The sequence below is a fragment of the Sander lucioperca genome, chromosome 9 (genome assembly GCF_008315115.2).
Source record: "Sander lucioperca isolate FBNREF2018 chromosome 9, SLUC_FBN_1.2, whole genome shotgun sequence".
NCBI classification, from domain to species: domain Eukaryota; kingdom Metazoa; phylum Chordata; class Actinopteri; order Perciformes; family Percidae; genus Sander; species Sander lucioperca.
The window spans coordinates 5,265,909-5,290,616 of NC_050181.1; the positions used below are offsets into that span (position 1 = coordinate 5,265,909).

The 24,708-nt window shown below is 39.9% G+C and overlaps 1 protein-coding gene across 2 annotated transcripts in view; it reads left to right on the forward strand.

Annotated features, from left to right (window-relative positions):
• The first annotated feature begins 1,690 nt into the window (after positions 1–1,690).
• The window catches only part of LOC116045864 (rho GTPase-activating protein 29-like), a 31,604-nt gene continuing 8,586 nt past the window's right edge, over positions 1,691–24,708 (forward strand). Inside the window, exons 1-13 of one of the 2 annotated variants that reach the window (XM_031293806.2) lie at positions 1,691–1,912; positions 2,534–2,898; positions 14,397–14,540; positions 18,773–18,869; positions 19,128–19,200; positions 19,479–19,539; positions 20,145–20,294; positions 20,717–20,781; positions 20,916–21,026; positions 21,601–21,681; positions 22,147–22,314; positions 22,583–22,720; positions 23,459–23,646. In XM_031293806.2, the coding sequence (XP_031149666.1) occupies positions 2,613–2,898; positions 14,397–14,540; positions 18,773–18,869; positions 19,128–19,200; positions 19,479–19,539; positions 20,145–20,294; positions 20,717–20,781; positions 20,916–21,026; positions 21,601–21,681; positions 22,147–22,314; positions 22,583–22,720; positions 23,459–23,646 (1,562 nt within the window). In that variant the 5' untranslated portion in view covers positions 1,691–1,912; positions 2,534–2,612. Of the gene's footprint in view, positions 1,913–2,533; positions 2,899–14,396; positions 14,541–17,499; positions 17,802–18,772; positions 18,870–19,127; positions 19,201–19,478; positions 19,540–20,144; positions 20,295–20,716; positions 20,782–20,915; positions 21,027–21,600; positions 21,682–22,146; positions 22,315–22,582; positions 22,721–23,458; positions 23,647–24,708 lie in introns of those variants that run through there. The other variant, XM_031293807.2, reaches the window with a different exon arrangement.

The following is a 24,708-nucleotide window of genomic DNA, read 5'->3' on the forward strand; positions in this document are numbered from 1 at the left end:
AGACTGTACTGTTTGAGAGAAATAGTGATCAGGTAAAAGAGCAAAGATACCAATATGTCCAGGTAAGATGTCTGAGAATACATACACAGCTATAAAAAAAGTGAAAAACACTATCTTTACTATAGTAAAACTGTGTTCTTACTGTTTTTCAGAAAGTAATGGATGTGGAAGCAATGGAAACACTACATTCATTTGTATTTAGAGATGATGCAGACATGTGATAAAGAAAACTTGCCGCATAATGCTGGAGAGAGGCAGGATTAGTCACACTATTCTTTGTTACTGTTATGTACCTTCAGTTTTTTTTTCCATAAATTACTAGAGAAAAAATACTAAATTGAAGCAAACTGCTGATTTTCATTCCTTCTTGTTTACCTTATGTAATATATATATATATATATATATATATATATATATATATATATATATATATATATATATATATATGTATATATATATACATATATATATATATATATATATATATATATATATATATATAAACTGTAAACATATTTGCAGGTTCTAATAGTTTTAGATTAGATTAGTCATATGGTTAGATTAGAAAGTAATCTATGAACTAAAATAGATTTTCAAATTAAAATATTTGTTGACCTATGAAGCCTTTTAAAAAGACAAGTAAATATACATTTTTATTTCATGATGATTCAAATGAATGAATCTTAAAATGTTTCAAGGTCCACTGGGGGTCCTCGGACCCCACTTTGAGAATCACTGACTTACATGACCTCACCTCAACATAACATAAAATACAAAATAATAATTAAAAACAATTACAAAACTTTTTAAGTAAGACATTGTTTACTGTTTGTGTAATGCTGTCTGAAAAAACATATTTTTGTTGCGTATAAGATTATGTATATATCCAGCATTCCCATACTATACTTTGCTAGGATCTGTTACATACTGTAGGCTTTCTATTGTTACATGTGTACTCTAGATGGCAGCAGTGGTTCCAGTAGTTTGCTTTAGTTTCTTTTATTTGTCTGGGACAATACCCATTGATCAAAACTGAAAATGAACCAAAGTAATGAGGCTATAGCCTATTATTAATTGCCCTGCCTAGACATGGAAAAAGCACCGTAAAATCTCTGCAAAGAAATGTAGACTAGCACTATTTCTGATCCAAATAATACCATATGAATAACTCACTTATTCATTCAAGCAATTGAAACAAAAAATAATCCAAGTGGAGAAAAAAATTATCATAATTTGGGCAGTACTTGATATTATGACACAAACAAGGTTTGTCACACAAAAGTTACAACTTATTTACCTGTTAGCCATTACTATTATGCCATATCTGATGTTCTTGCAAAAGTCCACATTTGACTTTTATTTTTACTTTTAAATTTGAGTTTTTTAACTTTTTTATTCTGAAAAATGTCTAATGTTTTTTAGAACATTCATAGGTAATCGAACAAATGTGATGACCGGTCTCTTAAATGTTACATGTTTTCAGGCGAGGCCAAAAGTTACAATTACAAATATGCTTTATTTGAAATGTCCTTTCAAATATAACATGCATTTAATAAAACTGCATTATACTGTCTCAGCAAGTTATTGTAAAACTCATCCAATTCAATCAGTTACCCGAATGTCCGCCCGCTCATGAAGGCATCACAGCTTCATTCCGTTGAGAGGATCTGGCCAATCAAAACACGTCTGTACCATCACGTGACAAACTAGTAAATTACGATTGACTTGAGAGTTGCTGATTGTAGGCTAACGTTAACGTTACTTTCTGATGTACAGTGACTCAAAGCGGACAACTTTCAGCCGTCGTTGGAGTTTTTTTTTTTCTCGGAAATGCTCTTGGGGCTTCACGTGCCCCATTAAGTAACGTTTTGTTTGGATATCGTGGCCATTATGTCAGTAAACTGCAGAGTAGGTGAGTTTAAGTAGCGTGTTCTGGCTGTGCCAGCAAAGCAGTTTATGACCCGGGTCGACAGCATCACTTGTTCATTGTAAACTGTCCGGAAAAAGAAATGTTGATGTCGCGTTGTTTGATGTGCTGGGGTTTTGTGATTCATTCCTGAGATTTTGCTTAGTTTTGTTCTTTTAAATATGTTTATTCATATTCATATCATTAGTATATTATTTTCTAATGTGTGGTGGTGCTTTTATGTATAGACAGATAATGTTATTTTACAAACAAGCTAACGTTACAACCATTGTAACGTAACGTTAACGTTAAACATGTCAATCATATTGTGGCACAAAAGAAAATGTAAAGATGGACCATGAAATATAGGCTATTTGCTTGCTGTTACCTCTACATTTAACGTTGGAGTAACAGCCACATAACGTCACAGTTGGTTTCTATTAAAGACAACTCAGATAAGAATTTTTGAGTATAACGTAACTTTGGATCTTCTGGTTCAAGCGGTTACTATACAGGTTAACAGGTCTTTAACAATTATACAGTAGATCCCTGAGTTTTAAGAGGAGACCCCCACCCACATAGACAATCAAACGCATAATCTTCAACCATTATTCTTTTGTCTTTCAGCCATCCAGGGACCAGGGCAGCGTGTTAAGTTCAGGGGCTAGCTGGCCAGCTCTACCCCCTGTGAAGGGTGGCTGCTGGGATGCTACGGAAGAGCAGCAGCAATGGTGGCAGTGGGACTAAACATACCCAGGGTCTGCCACGACATCTCTCCAAGCCCCACACAGGATCTCTGTCTGCTGGATCCACCCAGACCTGGGATATGGGCCGCAATTCCAAGATCCCAAATCTTCTGAGCAGCATGGGGCTAACCTCTCACCTGGTGGGGGCACCAGGAGTGGATCCAGAGTATGTAATGCATCTGGTGAATGATGTACGGGGGTTCGCTGATGTGCTGCTTAACCTCAAGGAGGCTTTCCAGTGTGAAGGTGAGTCCATATAGAGCTGGAATGCAGAAGTGAATTTGAACACCATAAAATAACACAATTGAAGAAAGAAAACCCACCTTAGGATACGTGTTACCCAATATCAATGTTGCATGTTCAGTGTAATCTATGGGTTATATACAGATACCAGTATCATTTCAAAAACAGTGTGTGCGTCACTTTCCACTTCTTACATATCTTAGACTTTCAACAAACCACACATAGTGTGGGGAATGTGTTGCATTCAGGGGATGGTTGAGAGAGCATTATCCATAAGAAAAGAAAGGTTAGAGCCTGCTGTAGATAGTTACAATTCTTTGCCAGCAAATTCCATTGTAGATACAATGGAAATGTATTGACAAGATGTCATGCTGTCTTTGTTTAGCCAGTTGTCTACAGGAACCACAGTTGCTAAACACATCAACTGCTTTTTAAACAGTGTTTTACAATAAACAATTTTCTTTGACTCCTAGGTAGTGCATCACACCAACACTGTCCCTGTTTTGCTTTGATGTCTTCTGTGCTAACACCCACAAAATATAATTGCACTCATGGCACTGTAAAGGATTAAACAACCAGGAAGGCTCTGTGTGTTTTTGTGATATTACAGATAGCCCAAAGTGTGCCACCATGACAGACAACAAGAACCACCTGTGGAGTGTCAGTATAGTGTGATAACAGCCTTACCGCTAACATGCTGAAGCGCTTGCAGTGTTGTTAGCGTCTTTAAAACTACACACACACACACACACACACACACACACACACACACACACACACACACACACACACACAAGCCACAAGCACGGCAGACACCAGGGCTGACATACACAGTAGCATATACTGTATACAAATAGTAACTTACTGTATATTATGAATTACCTTTCATTATTAGTTAATTTGGTTATTTCTTTTCTTTATGAATCATTTACAGTTTTCATAAATTCTCAAAGAAATGTGAAAGTTAAGGATTGCACAGCATCATGAAAAGACCAGAATTTGCTGTTTGGTGTCTGTATTACTCTAGTTGTTTCATTGAGAGAGGAATTTCCTTCTCTGGAATCAATAATGTGAGACTTCCACTGTTACAACTACTACTACTACTCCTGCTGTTAAAAGACACACACACACACACACACACACACACACACACACACACACACACACACACACACACACACACACACAAAAGCTGGGGTCCAACTGCAGGTCTGGTAGTGGGAGTGAGTTGTTTAGCCATTCCTCTGGCTGGAGGAGTGAGGCCTCTGTGAGTAAGCCTTGGCTTGCATCTTGCTGAGTGTTGCACTGAGCCGTCACAAAAACATTTGGGATATTTGCCTGCTAACAGCTCTTATTGAGGAGGTGGGGATGAAATCATACCATATGACCCTATAATGTCATTCAGCTATTTGTCATTTGAATTAGTGGTTTATTTTTGTTATTCTTTTCTCAGAGATACTGATGGTTTGGTGGAACAATTCATACAAGATGCTGCTACTATCATCATGTGGTCCAGTCAAATTAAACATTGAGTCATTTTCATTACTAATTGGTAACGAAGACTGGCGGAAGATGGTCACAGTTTGAATCAAATCTTAGTTAACAACCCTCCGGGCTTTAAATGTACACTGTGATCTGAGACTGCCACTAACGGTAAACCAAATATGGAACATCAACTGCTTTCCTTCAAGCTAGCAAACAAAGACATGTACTTTATCATCTCTGAGCTGAAACGTGATTTAGAGAGACTGACCACTAGCCCCATATGCTGTACATCCTGAGCATTATGATCCTCCTGGCTCTTGTTTGCTGGCACTGGAGCAACCCTGGCTGTTGTCTCTTGAAGACAGACACTGATTGTCACCTTTTTAAATGTTTTTTTTTTTTTCTTTAGCAGGGAGTTTTTATGACCATGTTCACATGACACAGGTCTTTATATAGCCGTATGAAAAAAATATTCCAATAACCTAAATGTTTTTGTCAGATTTAAAGTCCTCTATGACATTCTACATAATGGTGATTTCATCATCTACATCTTGCCCAGTGTTTGTGCACATTAATGACTGCGTTTTTAGGTTTTAGGATTGCTGCCAACAGTGTTTAGCTTTTTGCTTAAAAAGATAAACAGCCTGACAGCAACAGGTCTCCATGTGGTTGAGGAAAGCTGCAGGAACAAGGCAGTGAGGGGAAGAGGTTAGCAAGGCACATGCCAGCTCTCGTGTTTTTCATAATTGGAAAGGTCTGTCACTGGAGTACTGTGTGAAACCGGCACAATGTTTTTTTTTTTTTTGCTGAAAGACATGCGCCTGTTGGGATCTGGCAGGTTTGCATTTCCCTCAGTGTGTGCCTCATAGCTCCTTTTTATACAGAGAAAAGTGAGAGGGTTTAGCTTGGAAGATGCTTATTTTTCCTCTCAGGACACCCACCAGTTTGTAGCTAGAGGCACATGTTTGGCTGATGGAGACCCACAGGGGAACTCCATCAGTCACCGTAAGCTTGAGTTAACTAGACCCACCACATTTGCACCGCCAACTTCACACTTATAGATTCCCCAGGGTTAGATTGGGGCGTAGATTTACACTTTCTCTCATAACCGGGCCGTCAGTCACAGTGCTTGCAAGAATTGTTGCCCAACAATAGTCAAGCTGTCAAATAATGTAACCCAAGAAAACAATGTCAGGGTGTATGAGTTTTGACTGAGTCGGTGACCCCTGTCCCCATCCCCATGCTGTCCCAAGATGATCTTTGTCCACACGTTCCAACACGCACCGTTGATCAATGACACATCAGCATTTCATCTGCCATATAATAAAAGAGAAATGCAATACAATATTTTCTTCATTTTTGAAATTTTCATTTATGTATGGCTTTGCAGAAGGCAAGCTTGGTTAATGGTTTTAATCAGGAGGAAAAAGGAGTCCTCTACACACAGCCGACCTGCTGTCCCCCTGCCATCCCCCCACTCTTCTGCATACTCTGCATTCCTTTAGAACAAATGTTCACTTGTAGCTATAGTGCCTTCAATAATAGACTAATGGTAGGTGTGAGGCAGATTGACTATGAAAACTCTCCTAAAAATAATTCAGCTTAGATTTGTTGTCATAAATGCAACTCACCAGAGGCTGTATAGTCAAGGTTGTCTTTCATTTAAAATCTTCAGGTTGGGAAAAGTGGAAATTTGATACCTGTTTTGATGAAAGTCATGAAAATATCTTGAGGGAGCAATTGCAGTCCTTGTAACAGATTAAACATGCCAGTATATTTCTGAGTCAACAATGAAGTCATTTCACAAAATGCTACTGTTACGCAAGCTTGTGTACGAAGCACAAGCCCTGTTTCTTCATCATTTTACATCCTTGTGTTGCTTTTATTCATATGAACACACAGGATAACAGATCAAGTGTACATTGCAGAAATGTCTCCTATTTTACAAATGTGCTGAAACAAAACACAATGTGTGGATAGTGTACAGGCCAACAGGCCTGAACAGGAAGAGGTTTTTAACTTTAAATGGCTTTTGTTACAACAACAACAACTGACACTGTAATTATTTTTCCTTGAATGTTTCTTTGGTAAAGAGAGTTTTGGGTTACTTATTTTAGCCTTTCAGCCTCAGGTAGAAAAGAAAAAGTGTTTCACACCAGTTCTTTTACAGTTCCACTTCAGAGTAGAACAAACAACTCGCAGCGTAGTCGGAGAGCATGCGGTGGAACGTGTATTTACCACAGAAACAGAAAAATGTTTTACATACAGTGTAGTGCTATGTGAGACAAGGTATTCAATGTCTTAAAATGAGGAGGGACATGTCTAGCTGTCCTTGTGTCACTATACTACTACCAAACCTGGCTTTTTTCAACTGTTGGTGTCATCATGACACTCGGATAAGATCTGGCTGTTCTCCAACCACAACTGCATTGTTCTGTGTTTCACAGTACCAGTCTGTATCTGTGTTGTTGTCAGAAGGGCAGACTTATTTTTAGAGCAGTAAATAATAAAATATTTAAGTGTTTGGTAGTATTTTACAGGGACTTTCTTACCTTGCTACTGATTGTAATGCAGTTTATTCATGGACGTGTTTTTCTTTCTGCTCAAAAAGGTTTGTAATGCAGTTATACGATAACTGGGAAAAAAAAAAAGTTGTGAGGTCAATTGAAAATTATAAAATCTATGCCCCTTTAGTAGGCTTATTAGAGTGAACGGATACTGAGGATTTGGTGGCCCAACAAGATATCAAATGTAGACCTGTGGAGATGTACGAACCAGGAGCAAATCCACATTGAAATCAAATCCAGAAAGTGGGGATGGATCGGTCATAGACTTAGGAAGGATCCGAGGAACATAGCAAGACAAGCTCTGGACTATAATCCCCAAGGCAAGAGGAAGCTAGGGAGACCTAAATCCAACTGGAGGCGGTCCACGCTTGATGAACTGACCAAGACGGGGACCTCCTGGCACGAAGTAAAGACCTTAGCGCAGAGGAGAGTGAGTCGAAGATCCATGGTGGACGCCCTATGCTCCCAAGGGGGCCAAGAGGATTAAATGAAAAAATAAAAAATTTGAGCATTATATTCCTTTTTAACCTTTTCTTAAAGAATGAGGCCAATTTTCAAAAGTTAACCAATTTAGAACCCTGTTTACTGACCATAAAAGTCTTTAAAAAAACATATCCAGCAAAGCTAGCACTAATCTACTTCTATCTCCCCTTCTTACACCAGTGCCCCCTGTGCCAACTGAAGTGGACACTTGCGGGTGGTGCCTTCAATTGAGAGAAGAGCCAAATTCTAGTACATAATGGTTTAATGGCCTGCTGCTCTTGGGAGAAAGAAAGGAGAGATTTGTTGGGCAGTAACTTTCCCCTGTGATGCTGAAGGATGTTTTTGTGCAAGCTTGTGGTTGGGGTGTGTTTCCTGGGGTGGGATTTATGGTTATAGGCTCTGGATGTTTGTGTAGGAGATTGGTCATGGCGAGGGGTGGATTGGCCAGTGGAGCTCCTGCTAGCAGGGGGGACGTCACTGCTGGCGATTGGGCCGACCTACTTAAATTTACCGCTGTGGATCAGGCCTGAGCAGAGAAGGGGCTGAGGCTCGTGGTGCTGTTTTGTGAGTCAGACTTTGAGTGAGTCAGTTTTTTTTTTTTTTTTTTTTTTTTTTTTTGTAGAATACCAAAAACGACTAATGTTATGCTTACTCAGCTTTGAATTGAGAGACACAACAAAAACACAATTATGCTTCTCCCAACACGTTCTTAGATCCCACATTTCACACGTCTCGGAACGTTAGTCATTCTGTTGCCCAATATAGTAGTCTCCAACACAAGTTCCCATACTGTAGTTGTAGTAAGTAACATTATTCCCTTCAGGCATTACAACATTACAGTTGGAACTGAAACAATTAGTTGATCAATCGATTTGTCTCAGCTTCCTGTGTATTGGTTACCCAGCTGTGATTGACTGGATTCAAGAATCCAGTGTTGTCGTGCACCTGCTGTCCCCCAAACATGTAATGAAGAAGTGTCCAAGAATTAGCCTGACATGTGAAGCTCCGACCTCACAGAGTGTAGTTCACTAATAGCAGGTAGCTGTTTATGGAGTGCCTGCGGTTTACGGTCTGTGTGATGTCTAGGGCCCACTTTGTCTCCAAACAAGGCATGGGAAAGACAGAGAGGCACCCAGCAATGCTGCGTTTGTTTGGACAGGGGGGAATGGAGATGGTTTCCTGACCAAACAATTCCACCTGTCGCAGATCAGGTTGCAGACAGCTCAACAATGCAGGCAGAGTCTGTTACAGTGAGTATGTAATGTTTTCTGGCCTTGTGCTTTGTGATTGAAGAGACTTGTGGATAATCTGAGTGTAGTTTATTTGGTCCAGGCGTCTCTGTGCAATTGACAAAAAGTGGCCGTTTCCATTTGTAGGGGAGCATTTGGGGTGATGACTGAGTCACCACAGAGAACAATGTGTCACCATCCTGGAATGAGGGAGACGAATACACATCTAAAAGAAAACCTGAAAATCATCTGCTGCTGCTGGTGTAAATCCGTCACCCTCCCTACTGCCAGAGAAGAAGAAGAGGAGGAGGAGGAGGGATGCTGATGGAGAAACGTGGCCTCCTTGGCCTTTCAGTAAAGCCCTGCGGCTGTTTCCCAAGCAGCAATGTGTCACCAAGGCTTGATTCATGTCGAGCAAATCGCATGTCCAGACAGGCCAGTTGATTGCCTGTTGTTATCAGTGGGGGGAGCAGAGGCTGTAACCTTTGTCAGGCAACCTGAAGATTTGGATTAGATTAGTCATTCTCTGCACCAGACACACAATGAGCTTTGTTAGACACAGTGGGACTCTCACACACAACAAAATAATGGGAGACATTCATTTTAAAAGGCAAATGTTGAGCTACTCTATTGGGTTAAATTGAGTCTTAAACCCGCTTAAAAGTGATACTCCAAACTAGAGATGGTCCGATACTGTTTTTTTCTTCCCGATACCGATTCCGATAGCTGAAACTTGCGTATCGGCCGATACCGAGTACCGATTCGATACCAGTGTGTCATATATTTTATTATGTTTTAACAACTGTATACTACTATCCCTGTATGGATGTGATATTATTTCTGTCTTAGTTGTCGGTCTGGCTCAGGTTAAACTCTTTGTGAAACATGAACAAACAATGCAACGCTGCAGAACTTAAAGTAGTTTATTTACGTTCTTAACGTACATTTTCTTTAGGGCTTTATTACGTGGTATCGGATCGGTGCATTAACTCCAGTACTTCCCGATTCTGATACCAGCTTTTAGGCAGTATCGGAACATCTCTACTCCAAACACGTGTTATGAGTGTTTAGCAGTATTTTTGGGTTTGCAACATACTCCGCGCACAGATTGACAGCAGATAAATGGATTATTCTGGATGAGAGTTTGCGAAGTTTCTCTTGATTCCATAATTAGATTTTCATCATTCAGTTGTGTATCAAAACAGGGACTAGAAGCATGACTAGCATGATTGTCAGTTACATGTGATGAATCTGTTGCAACATCCCAGGTGAAACAATTAATTGAATAATTTAAATGTTTGGTGTTTTTCAAGCAAAATGCCAAACATTTGACCATTCCATTGTCTTAAATGTAAACATTTGCTGCTTTTCAGCAGTTTCTTTGTGTTTTTTTTTTTTGTTAATATTATTGCGTATTGTTAGGCAGCAGTCTCAAACGTATATAATACTTAAACTATTTTTCATTGTGACTTTATTTTCCCAAAAGGGAGGGTCTTGATCTTGTAGAGAATAGATGAAGCAGACCGAGCGTGAAGTGTGTCCGGGACATCAGCTCATCCCACCACTGTAAAGAAAGACAAGGCAGCCTTGAGCTGCATTGGCGTTGGGCGGGGTGTCCTCCTGTAAACAATATGGCCCAGCTCCATGCCTCAGTGCTGATATCTCTACCCAAACAATGGCGTGGCCCCTACAAAATTAGCTGCGAAGTTGTAGTGCGCTTTTTGACACCATTGTTGTGACAAAACCACTCACCACTGATTTTGACCAGCTTTCTCTCAGCTGTCTCACGCTGCAGGGAGCACACATCCCCTCACACAATTCAAAGGGCAGCAATGGTGGTGATCAGTATGAGCTGTCACACAAAATTTGACCTTGTTTTGATAATGTTATTTCCATTTCTGATTGTTGAATACAATTCTTTTGTTTGAATTTTTAAGCTGGGTTTTTAGGGTGAAGAATTAACAATGATCTAAATCGCCTAATTGAACACAAACTGTGCTGACATATACATGCACAATGTGGAAGTTAAGCCTTGTGCACACTTGTATTTGATAAAAAAGTAATCTACATTTTAACCCTCATGAAATCAGTTTTTTGTTACCTTCGAATAATTTCTTTTCAAATTTTTGGGCAATTATAATGACATCATTTTAGCTTTTTTAGTGTGGATGTTTTTTTGCCTTAGACCCCAATCTAAAGTCATGGTCCAATTTTGCTTCGTATAACAGCAGAAAAGTGCATGCTTAGCCCAAATAGGCCTATGTTACAACTAGAACTAGTAAAGCATTTTAAATGTGTTTGACAGCTCTGCATAAAAACATACAGTCTGCATGAAGTGTAGGGAATTCTTTCCCAGTACTTTTGAGGTGTTGTGCAAAATGTTGCTCTAGTTGATGCATGATAGATAATGTTTTCTAACCCCCAAGGTAGCTCTGCTCTCATTAGTGTGGACATGGTCTTTGTTCCCTGAATCTCGCTGTCAGTGTGTATATAATTAATTGAAATTGCTGGCTGCTATTTGTTTGTTTGTGCCACTCTATTACAGTGTTTTAATTCTGCACATTGGAGCATTTTCCAACAGCTGACAGTGAGTAACCGTAAACAAAGGACACAGCTAATACCAATACATGAAAAAAAAAAATGCCCTGATTGCCAGCACATTGGCTCAGGACATCCTTCTGTCTTTGTTGCCACAACATCACAGCTATTGTTAATTTTTCACAACTTGTATCCCCTTCGCTTCTCTATGGAACAGATTAGTCCAATTAAGTCCTTTTTCTTTTCAGAGAAAAGGGACAATGGTGATCATAACCAATGTTACTGCTGGGATTTTATAGCAGCACTTTCATTAATGCTCCACTTCTGTCATGCTAAGTGGAGATTCTCAGGAATCTCCACAGTGAACCTCATTAGGACTGGCTTTCATATGCTAATGAAAAAAAAAACCACATGTCTTGGATATGAACATCTTCAAACGCCACTAAGCTAACCAAAAATACCCTGATGTCCACAATTGATGAGAAGGAAGGTTAAAAGTAAGGGGAGGGTGCTTAATGAAAGCCCATTGTCAGTGTTTGGTAGGGTTGGGTTCCTCTCGCCTTGGGGCAGGATAGCAGGTGAGTCCCCCCTTCTCTACAGGACACATTTTCTATAATCCTGGGGGGGAGTAGGATAGGGGACAGGGATTGGTTAGCTTCTAATCAGCGAGATAGACCCTGATTTCCTCTTGTGTCCTTTAATTTTGTGAATATTTTGAAAGTGTCTTTAAGTCTTTTTGTGTTATGTTCCCTAGTGATTCATTGTCAAAGTCTTTTCTTTCCTAGTGTCTATATTCATGTATATCTCTTGTCATTCTTGTGAAATAGTGTCACAGATGGCCAGGGCTTAGGCTATGTCTTAGTTGTAGATTATGTCTCTTCTACCATGTTTTACACCAGCCAATTGAATTTGTGTGTGTGTGTTTTTGAATAAGAAAGGCAGTCAAATGGGTAACACACCCAGTCTCTCATTTTCACACCCTCTGTAATTCCTTTCAACGTTCCAATAAATTCTGCCTCTCATCTCATGCTACTGCCTGGTGGGGTGGCCTTGATCAAAAACAGATGACTTTTTTTGTTTCCAGCTGGTGTCCCTACTACATCCAAAACAGTGAGTTAGATATGAACTCACCTATTGTCTGGTGCCAACTTGCATAGCAGTGTTTCCCACAGATTAGAAAGCAATCTGTGGTGGGTGGGTGGGGGGGATACTTTTCGCAGAAAATACTTTTCAATACTCATCTGGATTGAAGCAGAAAACATTCAGTGTAAGAGTAAAAACATTACAAAACGTTATTTATAATAAATTACCGCAAACTTGCGACTAGTTAACTTTCTAAAGCAGGCGCAATCGCTTGTTTGCTAAGAGTCGAGTCGGGACTCCAGTATTAACACACTGACAACATTGTATTCAGAATATAAAATATTTTTATAGCACTTTTTAATGTGTAATTGTGTAAAGGTGTTCGCGAGATACCAACCTTTCGTGAACTTGTGAATTTCACCAGCTGTCTTCTCCATAGACAGTGTTTTCATGGAGACAGACGCTAAGTGCACGGGGGGATGATCGTGTGTGTGTGTGTGTGTGTGTGTGTGTGTGTGTGTGTGTGTGTGAGAGAGACGTGTGAGTGACAGAGACGGAGGAAGCAGGGAAAGGAAATGCAGCTGAACGAATGCTGCGTGTTTTTAATAGCGTTAAAAAAAATAATTTTATAACGAAATGCAATGTGCAGCGGCAGGTGTTGATTGTGTGGCGCACCGCCACAATATAGTCTATGTGTGGGAAACACTGCATAGTCTGGAGCTGATTAGCCTGCATCGGAGCGAGAGACGGACTATCTTCCTCTCCTGCTTGGACTAGATTAATCGTTTGTCAAGTTTTACTGTTTTTTGTTTTAGCTTTTATTTTACCTAAAGAGCTTAATTGTCTGTAAAACACACTGTAACACTGATTTGAAAAGTGCTGTAGGAATGCTCTGAAAAAAATTTAATACAGAGGACCTATAAAGTTGTAAAGAGGATTCCTTAAAACACATAAATGCAGAAGTATGGTGTACTACCCCTCACTGTTTTGGGTGGTTCTACAGGAAAGGCATGCTTTTCATAGCAGAATGCGATATGGTTTGCAAAATAAAGGGATGCATGTAATCTAAAAGCATTTTGCACATTCTGTTCCTCCTCAAGTGTACTTTTTTTGAAACCTCACTGGTAACGGAGAAAAATGCAAGATCTTCCTGAAGGTTTTTTTGCCACTCACATGGTCTGCTGATTGCTGCAGATAAAGTATGCTTGCATAATAGCTACCATGTGTGCCGCTTCAGTCACCTCTTAACATTTTATTTCTTCATCCTAATTTAGTATTGTCATACATAAACTCAGACTCTGCACCGCAGTTGTATTTATTCAGTGCCTAAGCAGTAAAAAGTTGAATAAATAAAGATGACGTTTAGCGGTAACACTTAACCCTACCCGGACTCTAAGATGTTGAAAGACACAGTGGCTTTTATATTTACTGGGATGTTTCTCTAAAGTACAAGTTTGACTTTATCTCAAGTTGTGACCACAAAAGACCAAAAAGCACGTCATCATTTCTGTATGCATCAGCTCCACCTGTGTGAGAATGTTATAACTGTCTGTGACTGACAGTGTGACCTGTTTACATAGACGAGCCCTTTCCGTTGTGCGTGGTGTCACGGTCTGCCTGGAGGAAGCAGAAAAGAAGTTTCTTCACCGTAGTTTTATGCTGCAGCAACTGTATTAGTCACTGTCTCTCAACCACAACCATCTGCCACTTCATCTGGAGTCACAACCATGCACACAGATCAAACAAAACATAATATGTACTGTATTGATTGCCCTGTGGGAAATTGTTTTGATTAGACAAAAGATTACATCGAAGTTCCATAGTTTCAAAATGAAAAAAGTAGGCCTATTTGCCACGTAATGTGTTTGGCTAAGACAAAAAGAATGCCAGGAATTAATTTGACACTGGCTAACCTTTGACTCAAAATGTAGTGTGATGGTGGTGACTTTGACTAATAGATCAAAATGTGTGATTGCAAACTGTGCATGGTAGTTGGGTTTCGGATTTAATTGAACTTTTGTTAGCCTTGTCAAGGTCTTCATACTTACATGACTTAACCTGGCTAACTTACGCACATTCTCTCTTTTTTTTTTTTTTTTTTTTTTTTTTTTACCAGAGAATCTGGAAGGTCTTCAGGAGGTGGTGCAGGAACGTTTGGCAGAGTTACTCCGCGTCCTCAAGGCTGTCATCAGCAAACACCAGACCCTCAACTCAGTGGACATCCTAGGAGCCGCTGGCACGGTCATTGCCAGGGTCAAAGGTCAGTAATAACTCACTGGCATGCATGGACGAACACAGACATACAGGTAAAAACACTCACGCACCCAGATGATCCTCAAATATCTTGGCATGAAATTTCATTGTTGCATTACTGGTTCAGGCTAAGGATCACGTAGTGAGTCTTTCAGACTAGTGTGGGAAATACCCTGCAATAATATTTCATTGCTCTGTTCTTGTTTAGAGTTGGCTTAGAGATTTGTTTCTAAAAGGTCACAGTATGACTTCAGCAACAGATATTTTTTCCATCTCCTGAATGAATGCAAACAAAAGGAGTAATGAGATTTGCTAGAAATGTGTGATCCACTGCAAGAGTATTTCTTCATTTGACTTGCACACAAGAATCTCTACATGACTGTAATTTGCATTCCATATGTCAGCGACTGTAGAGGCCCCTTGGTCTGCTGGTTAGTCAAGCACATCCACGCGTCTTCATTCTTTTCCCCATTTCATGAGGTGTGTGGTTGTCTGACAGCTCACCTGCCCTATCTCGATATCTGAGTTGTCACCTACTCCTTAAGAATGCATGTCTGCATTTGTAGTCCATGGAGTAGTGCTTTGACAATGTTTAGAATGCAAAGCGGAAACAAAAGAGATCCAGTCTTAGATCAGCCAAAGGAATTATTGGCATTTTTTAGACTAACTTTAATAACAGGACAGACAGTGACGGATTGGAAAATGACACCATGGTACCACGCACATTCTTACTAATAACTGAAGGTTTCTATCAATTATATGCATTCATAAAACATGTTTGAAGACGACAGTTTCTATGAAGCCCAGTAAAACCCAGTGGTATACTAAAGGGGTTTCCTAAAATTCCCAAATGTTCCTCGTACTATAAAATTACTTTTTGATGGTACAAATAGTGATGCACCAATCCAATACACCAGAACAAAAACTGCAGGACACTGCAATAAAAGTGTCAACCTTTGTAACTTATTGAAATTCTTTCCCTGCACTCTGTCCTCCTTTGTCTAGGGAAGATGCCTGAAGCTGACAGAGTGTATTTGTTTACTGCAATCAATCGTGAATGTCAAAGGCATTTGTCTGTCTCTGTGCAGATAAACATATTGTAGATATATTTTATTTAAGAAAACCATGTTTTGGAACAAAAACAGCCACACAAGCATTTAGGCTCCGTATCATAAATTTTAAACTAAAACGTGTTAGTGTGGATGTAGGCTCAGTATGAGCAGATACCATGAGTTGAGGTATTGTACTCTTTATTGAGAGAGAAGAAGTTGGATTGATGCATCCCTAAATACAAAATACTATCACTCAATCTAGGTTTTACCAACATTTGTGGGTAGGGGGACTTGATCGCTTTCAGAAAAGAGTATTACCAAGATATTTACTATATTGTAAGCTAAAACCCCCTATTTTCTACCGGTCGTGTCTGCGCTGCGAGCAATCGCGGCCATTCAAGTCAATGCTTGATATTCCACCACCAGCGTCACAGCGCGTCCCAGAAGTGCGCGTGAAGCAGCTCTCCACAAAAATTACGCGCCAGGTCTAGTTTCACGCGAGCCACAGGGTTTTCAAACAGCCAGGCAGGAAGTGAAAAAGCTAGAGCATCCAGTCAATTTCCCAATATGGTATATGTCACACCATATACCACCGTCACATATGAACACCACGGACGACGAGAGATTCATCTTGGAAGTGGAAAAACATAATAGACGCTCCCGGTGTGGTATGGCGCGAGGCGGAGGACAGAACAAAACCGCAGCTCTGCCGGAACGCAGCACAGACCCGGTGGAAGATCCGGGTAACGCTCTTAGAATGATGGTGATACTGTACAGTCAGTATGGCAGTGCAGCGTGCCATCGTTGCTATTTAATAAGGAAAGCCCTGTTATTGAATCTTGCCGTAAATGCAGTAGTTGCATATCAAGTTCACAAGTGGAAACTTGGAAATGTGCCTGTTCAATAAGGGGTGCCAACGCACACCCTGGCTGGACCGTCCCTAATGGCCAGTAGGTAACTCAATACAGTCAGTGGAGGACTGAAAAGGAAGCGGCTGAAAGAGGAATGAATCAGTGAGACATCAGAGATGAGGACTCAAAGGTTTGGATGATAACAGGCCTTGTGCGTCTCCGTGCCTTCAGAGTGTGTCGTCTCCTCACTCATGTTGCTCTTTGATGTTCATGACACCTGGGGCATTTGGACAGCTGCCAGAGTTTACCGGAAAGAAGTCCTCCTCCCGCCGTCTCCAAACACATGGTTGTCGAACTAGTCTGAAATGCCAGTTATCCACTCAAACTATTCTCCTACTATTGTTTTTTTTTTCCCCACTCTTTTTAATTAAACAGAAAATGTAGAGAACACGTTCAGCTCCACTCAGCTGTATGATACAATTTCATGTTAGACAGAGACAGCTATTGTTATATTGCCCGTACTTCCTCTCTCTTGTTTATGTCATCAAAGATAAGATAATTTCAAAGACATTGGTTCAAACCAGACCCAGACTAGGTTTCTTTCTCTGGTCACATTTTGAGAGTGTTACTTTTCCTCTCCTCCGACTGAGGAACTGCAGGGCAATCTTGTATGCCAAAGGCACTTTTCTTTCTCTATGCAGATAAACCTATTTTAGATTTATTTAATCTAAGAAAAGCATGTTCATAATGGAAACTCTTTTCTTGGGTTATTGTCTTTTAGTAATTCTATTTTAGTATATTTAATGTCCTATCCCACCAGATAAATCAAGTTATGTCAAGCCAGAACTATCAGAAAATTATCAGACATGCTTTTAACTCACTAAAGACATTTTTTAGGGGCTAATTGTCCCAGTTACGGCTCAACTGTGAGAAAACAATGGCCCCTGTACTTGAATGATGCAGTTTCCATATTTCAATCGTGACAAGGGGGGCAGAGCTCTGGAATCATTGTTATGAGACCCACAGGATGTCCTGAGGAAGAAGTCAGCGCAGAGTTGTACGCTAGCATTCAGGGCCAGGGAGGTGCACGGCAGGGAGGCTTGCACCTCGCCGTCTCCCCCTTTTGAGTCTCCCTGGATTGTGGGGTTGCTTCTCCATCCCAGGATGCCATGACCTTTTTATGCTTCGTCATAGGTTGGAAAGTTACAATTACCCAACCACCACTGACATGGATTGAATTTGCTCTCATGAAGAGAAAATGGAAGCACAAAAGCTAGAAAGCAGACTGGAAACTGGAACTGTTTAGAGCTTTTTTTTCTGGTCCCAGTTACTAGACAATGATGCGCAGTAACAGAGGAAAAAAAGGTAAGTGTTGTCAAAGTTTTGTTTAGTGTTACATGTCACAGAACTCAAGCTGTGTGAGTGTTTCCTGTTGCGGGCAGACAGGAAGTACTCCGCTTAGTCGGATTTCACTGTGTCTTCAGTTCCTCTGATTGCTCTCTGCAAATGTCTTCTTGCTGAGTAAACCGTTCCCTGACAAGGAAAGCTCTGTGCACACATTCTCGAAGATTTGTCATGCTTGGATGGCCTTACGGTTCTGAAATAGGTGGACGTCTTGCTGTCAATAGATCTCAAAGTACAGAATGTGTATGATTGATTGCTTTTTTTGTGCATGATCAACATGGAAGATGGCCTACGGATTATAACACACTGGAACAAAGGGAAGAAAATTTGGGATTTTTTTTGAATATTCTTAAAAAGCATCCTTGAAGATCCTTGAAGGGGCTTTTTGTGTGTCGTCGAGGAGAATGTCAACATTTACTTGAAACATCTTGTAGAGGCGATAAACCGCTCCCCCACACAGTTAACTATGGGCTCTATTACTCATGATTGTAGAAAGAAAAGAAGAAAAAACAATGCATTGAAGCAAATTACATGCATGGTTTTTAATCCATTTTGATCTTTTGTCCGTGAGTTAATTATATTGGTGGGACCTCATCATCCAGCAAATACAGGCTTAGATGTGTTAATAAATGTGTTGAATAATTGAGTTAAGATAAGCTGGTCTGTAATACAATATTTTTTTTTTTTTTTTTTTTTTTGGCATTTTCAGCCTTTATTTTTGACAGACAGCTGAAGAAATGAAAGGGGAGAGAGAGAGAGGGGGAATGACATGCAGCAAAGGGCCGCAGGTCGGAGTCGAACCCGGGCCTGCTGCGTCGAGGAGTAAACCTCTATAAATGGGCGCCCGCTTTACCAACTGAGCTATCCGGGCGCCCGTCTGTAATACAATTTAATTTTGGCTAAGTTCTTGTGTATTTTATCTCTCTCCACAGGCCTTAACTTCAAGGAAGTGAACCCAGAAAACACAAAAGCTATATTTGGCGAGATACACACATCCATTGACACTTTGGCATTCACATTCGGCAATGTGTGAGTACAATGTTTGTATACCTTTTCAGCACCACTAGATTTGTATTACTTTTTGTGTGTAAGAAAAGCAGAGCTGACTTCAGTCAATCTTAAATCTTGAATTAATTGTCCAATGTTTTTGAATTGTAGATCTGCTTTTTGTTTTGCTTTTTGAGTTACCAACATACTTTGCAGTTGCATTTCTCGAAGCTGAATAGATTGCAACTTTGACCATGTCAAACTGTACTTTTGACATACATCTACACATCTTCCCCTCAGAGTTTCTGACTTCCTTATGGGAGATGTGGACAACGGCTCAGGGTTGGGGATCCCCCAGACCAGGAGAAGCAGGGTGAGACACCATCTTTCTTTTCCTAGTTTTCGGGCAAGCTATTTTTTTAACTTTTTTTTTTTTTTTAATTTTTTTATAAAAGCTTTGTTTTCACACATGACAGTTTTCAAAAGGGTGCACTTAAAGCAGTAATTTTACTACGGCTCCATTTAAAAAAAAAAAAAACTTAAAGACTTTCTGTACTTAATTGGGGGTTGAAAACCCAGCTGCTTCTGATGTCTAACTTTGATTGTATGTATGCTATTCCCTCCTTATAATCTGAAATGTCTTTTTCACAGTCTTTTGACAATGTCTCTGTGGTTCCTGAGGAATATGTTTCAGAGAAAAGTGACCTTGTGGGTAAGTGTTATTCACATTCGGTCAATTACCTCTGAGCAACGTGGGTGTAAAATAAATGAATCCTGAATTGTAATAGGTATTAATGTCTGCTTTACAAGGCATTTAACGGTTGCTTTTTAGCCCAGGGCAGTCCATAGTGTCAGCTTGTGAGTAAGCTGAGTGATTTAAGCCCCAGACTCTTGAATGCCTGAGGTAGACCCGCCCTAAGCCTCTGCTTCCACCCCTGTTATTTCTGCTGCTTTTTTTTTTAAACTAGCTGCTCGTTTTCCTCTCTCTGTCCACATATCTGGCATTCCTTGCCTGTTTAGGAGTAGTTCCATGTGGGATGGGAAACACATGGGGTTTGTGGCTTTGGAGAGGTGCAACACAGTGTAACCAATAAAACGAAAATCATTATGTTGGACTATTTGAAAAGATGCCTGGCACTTTTACATCCTCCTACACTGTCAACGTTAACCTAAATGTATTTTTTCATTTACCCCCCTCACTCGTCTGTTGGGATAGCAGAACTGAGACACATCAATCCAACACTTGTCATTTTCTTGATACTATGTGTTTCGATTCACTTTGTTTTGATATGTGTGTCTCCTCTGCTGTCTCTCCAGGCCCAGAGGTGGCGTTGGCACGGGAGGAAGAGGTTGACTTGACCCTGCTAAAGAATGAAAGCGGGGTGGAGTCTGCTCTGCTCTACGCCAAGACCTGGTCCAAGTATATCAAAGACCTTCTGGCCTGGATGGATAAACGACTGGCTATGGGTGAGCCATTGAGACTATTGACAGTGCACTGGGTTGCAAAACAGAGGGTTACTGCTTTGGGACATTATACTAGATGTAGGGAAAGGATGTGATGATTGATGAACTTCTGAACTGAAATTTTCTGCTAAAAATTTACCCCATCTTGTATTAGAGTGCAGTTTAAAAAAGACAAAGAGAGTTATCTGTAACTTGTATTGGACCCAGGACTGAAGCAACGTTTTGCAAAAAGACCCCTGAGTCATTAAAAGCCTTTTGACTGTTAATTGAGGTTGTGTTATGTTTGTTTTGGACCAGCATTACGTATGTAATTAGTTGAAATACACAGCACATGCTTTTATCCCCAAAAATACCCAATCATTCTTTGACAGTGATTGCAGACATGAATAATTCCTCATCGTTTTGTATAACTATTTGTCTTTCAGATATTGAGTATGCCAAAAGCTATGCCAAAATGGCGGAGTCTGCTAAGACACTGGCCAGTCAACAGGTAACAGAAAAGCCTTTTTATATTAATTAATGTATTTTTAATGTGTAATTCATATAGAATTGTTAACCTCATGTCTTAAAATAAATATTCTAATGTAATAGTTTTTCCGTCGTTAATTTCTTCATTTTTCTAAGGACTACATGCCATTCAGTGATATCTACGTTTCCACATTCAAGAACGACATTGAATACAAACAGCTATTTATTCAAACTGCACTGGCTCTTCAGACCAATAAATTCATACAGGTAAGAGTGACAAGAAGAAGTAGACTGTAGTCCACATAGGGCACTTACGTCCGTTACCTTATCTGACTTTAAACTAGTTGGTTTCTGACAAGGAAAAATAATGATCTTGGATTCATGTCAGTATTTCACAGGCAAAAGACTGTCTCATGGAGCAGAGGCATGGTGAAGACACATTTAGAGTGCACGTAAATAACAGACCTATAGTGAAATACTCTGACTGGGGAAAAAAGACTGCAGGACTGTGCCTCCTGTGCAAAATGTAGCACTCTTAAAGTACAACAAGGCCCAATTTTTAACACTGACACATTCAATTATTTCTTCAATTTGTTATCTTTATTTGTAATTCTTGTTATCGCAATATTCTCTAGCCCAAGACTTCTCACACTTTAAGTCAGAAAACCTTCCTGTCATGCTCTAGTCAGTAGTAAAATTATGTAGCATTACTTGCTGATCAGGAAACAAGCATCTCTGATATAGATAACACACTTAAAGGTTTTGAGAATAATCTTATTCTTTTGAGGTCTTTTAAAATTGTGTATCTCAGTGTAATTGTTAAACTTCCATATTTTTTCAGCCTCTTCTGGCCCGTAAAAGTGAACTTGACAAGTTGAGGAAAGACATCAAGGAGCAGTGGCAGAGGGAGCAAAAGAAAATGGTACCTAATGAGTTCCTGTTTCAACACACACTCAAGAAAAATGCAACCTGTCTTCCTTTGTGCATTACAGACAAAGCAGCAATCCACAGTACATGTTTACAATGTTGTCAGCCAGCCAGGAGATTGTCAGATACGTAAATGTCAGTGTAGTTAAATTCATGGAATACAATTCGGCAAAAGCACAAAATAGATTTTAAATTTTCATCATCAGTGATATATAAGAATATGCTTTTTGGATGGTAATAACAAACACATTTTTTTCAGTTTTGCTCTCTTGGCACTGTCTGTTTCATAATTTCACTATTTCTCAATGCCCTGGCTGTTCACACATTTTACTGTCACTTTACATGCAAGACTAATCAACCACAAAGGCATGCCCGATTATATTTATACCAACCCTCTGCACACCTATGTCACATTTTAATCACATGGGCTTTTGTGGTTCATCTTGTGTGGTTTTGGCAGCAAGAGGCGGATGCAACCTTGCGTAAGGCACGAGTGCTGAAGGCCCAGAGGAGAGAAGAGTACCAGAAAGCCCACTCCTCTACCAACCGCTCCCAGGAGGAGCAGTCTAATGCTGCTAACAAACAGCTGGAGAAGAAGAGGAAGCTGGAGGAGGAGGCTCTGCAGAAGGTAGGCAGGGGAGAAGTTAGGGGGAAATAATTGGTATGATAAATAGCATCTTATAATGATTCCTAAACATTGTTCAGCCTACTCAGTGCACCTGATAGGTGCGGTTTACCACACCTGGACAATTTATATTGGCATGTGTCTCTAAAACCATTAGTTGTCCAAATCTGTCTTTGCAGCAGTGCATTGTAGTTGAATTCCTGCGCGCTTACTGTACTTATCATTTCATACACCTGCTCATACTATTCTCTGTATCCATTGTTGTGGTCAGGCGGAGGAGGCCCAGGACCAGTACCAGAGCTGTATGGCTGACGCAGGCGTCAGGAGGATGGATCTGACCAACGCCAAGAGCACCATCCTCACACAGATCCGAGAGATGGTCTTCCAGTGTGACCTCACACTTAAAGCTGTGAGTGGACAGTACATTATTAGGATATTAGCAGTCAGCTAACAAGCCAGGAAACTGGATTGTTCAATAACATTTAGTTATTATGCAAAGCACTTTGAATTGCCTTGTTGCTGAAATGGCTATATAAATAAAGCTGCCTTGCCTTAGTTTTTTTTTTGTACAATGCATTATAAATTGTAAACACATTAGAACCAAAAATGTAAAGACAACATTAAAACTTCAATTTCAATTTAATTAAAAGATATTTTCATACAAGGACTAACACTAAACAGCATCACCAAATTTATGTTTTAAATGGTTTGTTAACATGATATACAGCAGCCCTATATTTAAAATCAGAATCAGTTAAAAAACACAAATTGCTGATTTTTCTATTACTCAAGGTCTTCCATAATGAATTAGAATATAAGTACTTAATTTATATGATCAAAAATGATTGATGTCAGGCTGGTAGCCTCATGTGCTACTTGTACTATGTGCTGTGCTTCTTGAGTTTGGCAACTTTTGGGCTACAAATATTTTTTGAATTACATGAATTTTAAGATTGCATAGAAAGTCAAGTTAAAAAAATGAGCTTGGGTTAACTAAGTTAAAGGCATTTATAGGCTGACAAAACCAAACCAAGCCATTTGACATACACTGTACGTATTGTTTTGATTGGAGTGGTTAATCAAATTGTGTCCACAGAATTGAGAAAACAGATGATTCACCTTTATTAAACAATCTGTCACTCTTTAGGTGACAGTGAACTGGTTTCAGATGCAGCAGGCGCAGACTGTATCACTCCCTGCCCACTACCAGGCACTGAGTGAGAGTGCCAAGTTGTACGAACCGGGTGAATGCTACGCTGAGTTCGTCCGGAACCTGCCCAAAAATCTGCCTAAAGAGCGTATGCACTTAGACTCCACCTCCTCTGACAATACCAGGTATCAAGGAATGTGCATATACACAATAAGACACTAGGAATGGTCTCTGTATTCAGGAATAATGTTTATGAAATCTGCTTGCTACACTCCTATGTTTTATTGTACTTGTAGTTTAAACAGTCACCGGGCCATCGCAGGGCAGGTTGTTGCACATGTGGCTATAATATGAAACAGTCAATGTTAAATAAGTCCAGCTGAGGTTAAAGTTTCAGGATTAAAGGTTGTTTTCGATTGAACTTCAGCTTTAGAGAATATTACAAAATATCTTTAAGTAACTCCTTCCTATTCCGAAGTTCTTCATAGCCTAGTTCTTCTTTCAGCAAAGGTGAGAGAGAGAGAGAGAGAGAGAGAAAGAGAGAGAGAGAGAGAGAGAAAATGCACGTTGAATTTGTTGCCCTTCCTCAGGAAATATCTGTGGCGCAGGCTGAATGCAGCAGGGGAGATTGTGAGCGTGAGAGTTTGGCTCTGGGTTAGAGCTGTCCCAAAAAATCTACTTAGTGTCAAAGCAGTGTCAGAATCAGCTTCCCCCACACATACACCCTCGTTACCACTAAGAAAGTAAACAATGCTTCACTTTGTTAGTACCAAGTTAATAGTAGGAATAATGATGATGTTGTAGCTCTATAAGGTACAGTAAAGCTTAAATCAAGTGTTGACAATGATTGAAAAAAAATGCCTTCGTTGCTTAGCATGTCAATTTAGTGCTTGAAACAAGTTTGTACTTCCACTAGTGTGAAGCCACTGAAGTGTTTGACGTGGCATTATATGTTGCAGTAGTCTGCTGGTTGGGCTAATTTCAGTTTCTGTTCCTAATCCTTTCTTTCGGTCTTAGTTATGCCCATGCACAACTTTCATTTCTGGAAATTCTTTGAAGTTTCTCATGACAAATAATTGTTGACGTCTTGACTTTTATAACCATCTGTTAGCAATTATGAAATTAGAAAAACCTCAGGTCTCCAGACAGCTTAGGTCAGCCTGTAATATATAAAATGTACGCCCTCATACAAGGCACGTTTTCTCCAATGAAATAAAATGGCTTGCTAAATACAGCTGGGTCCTACA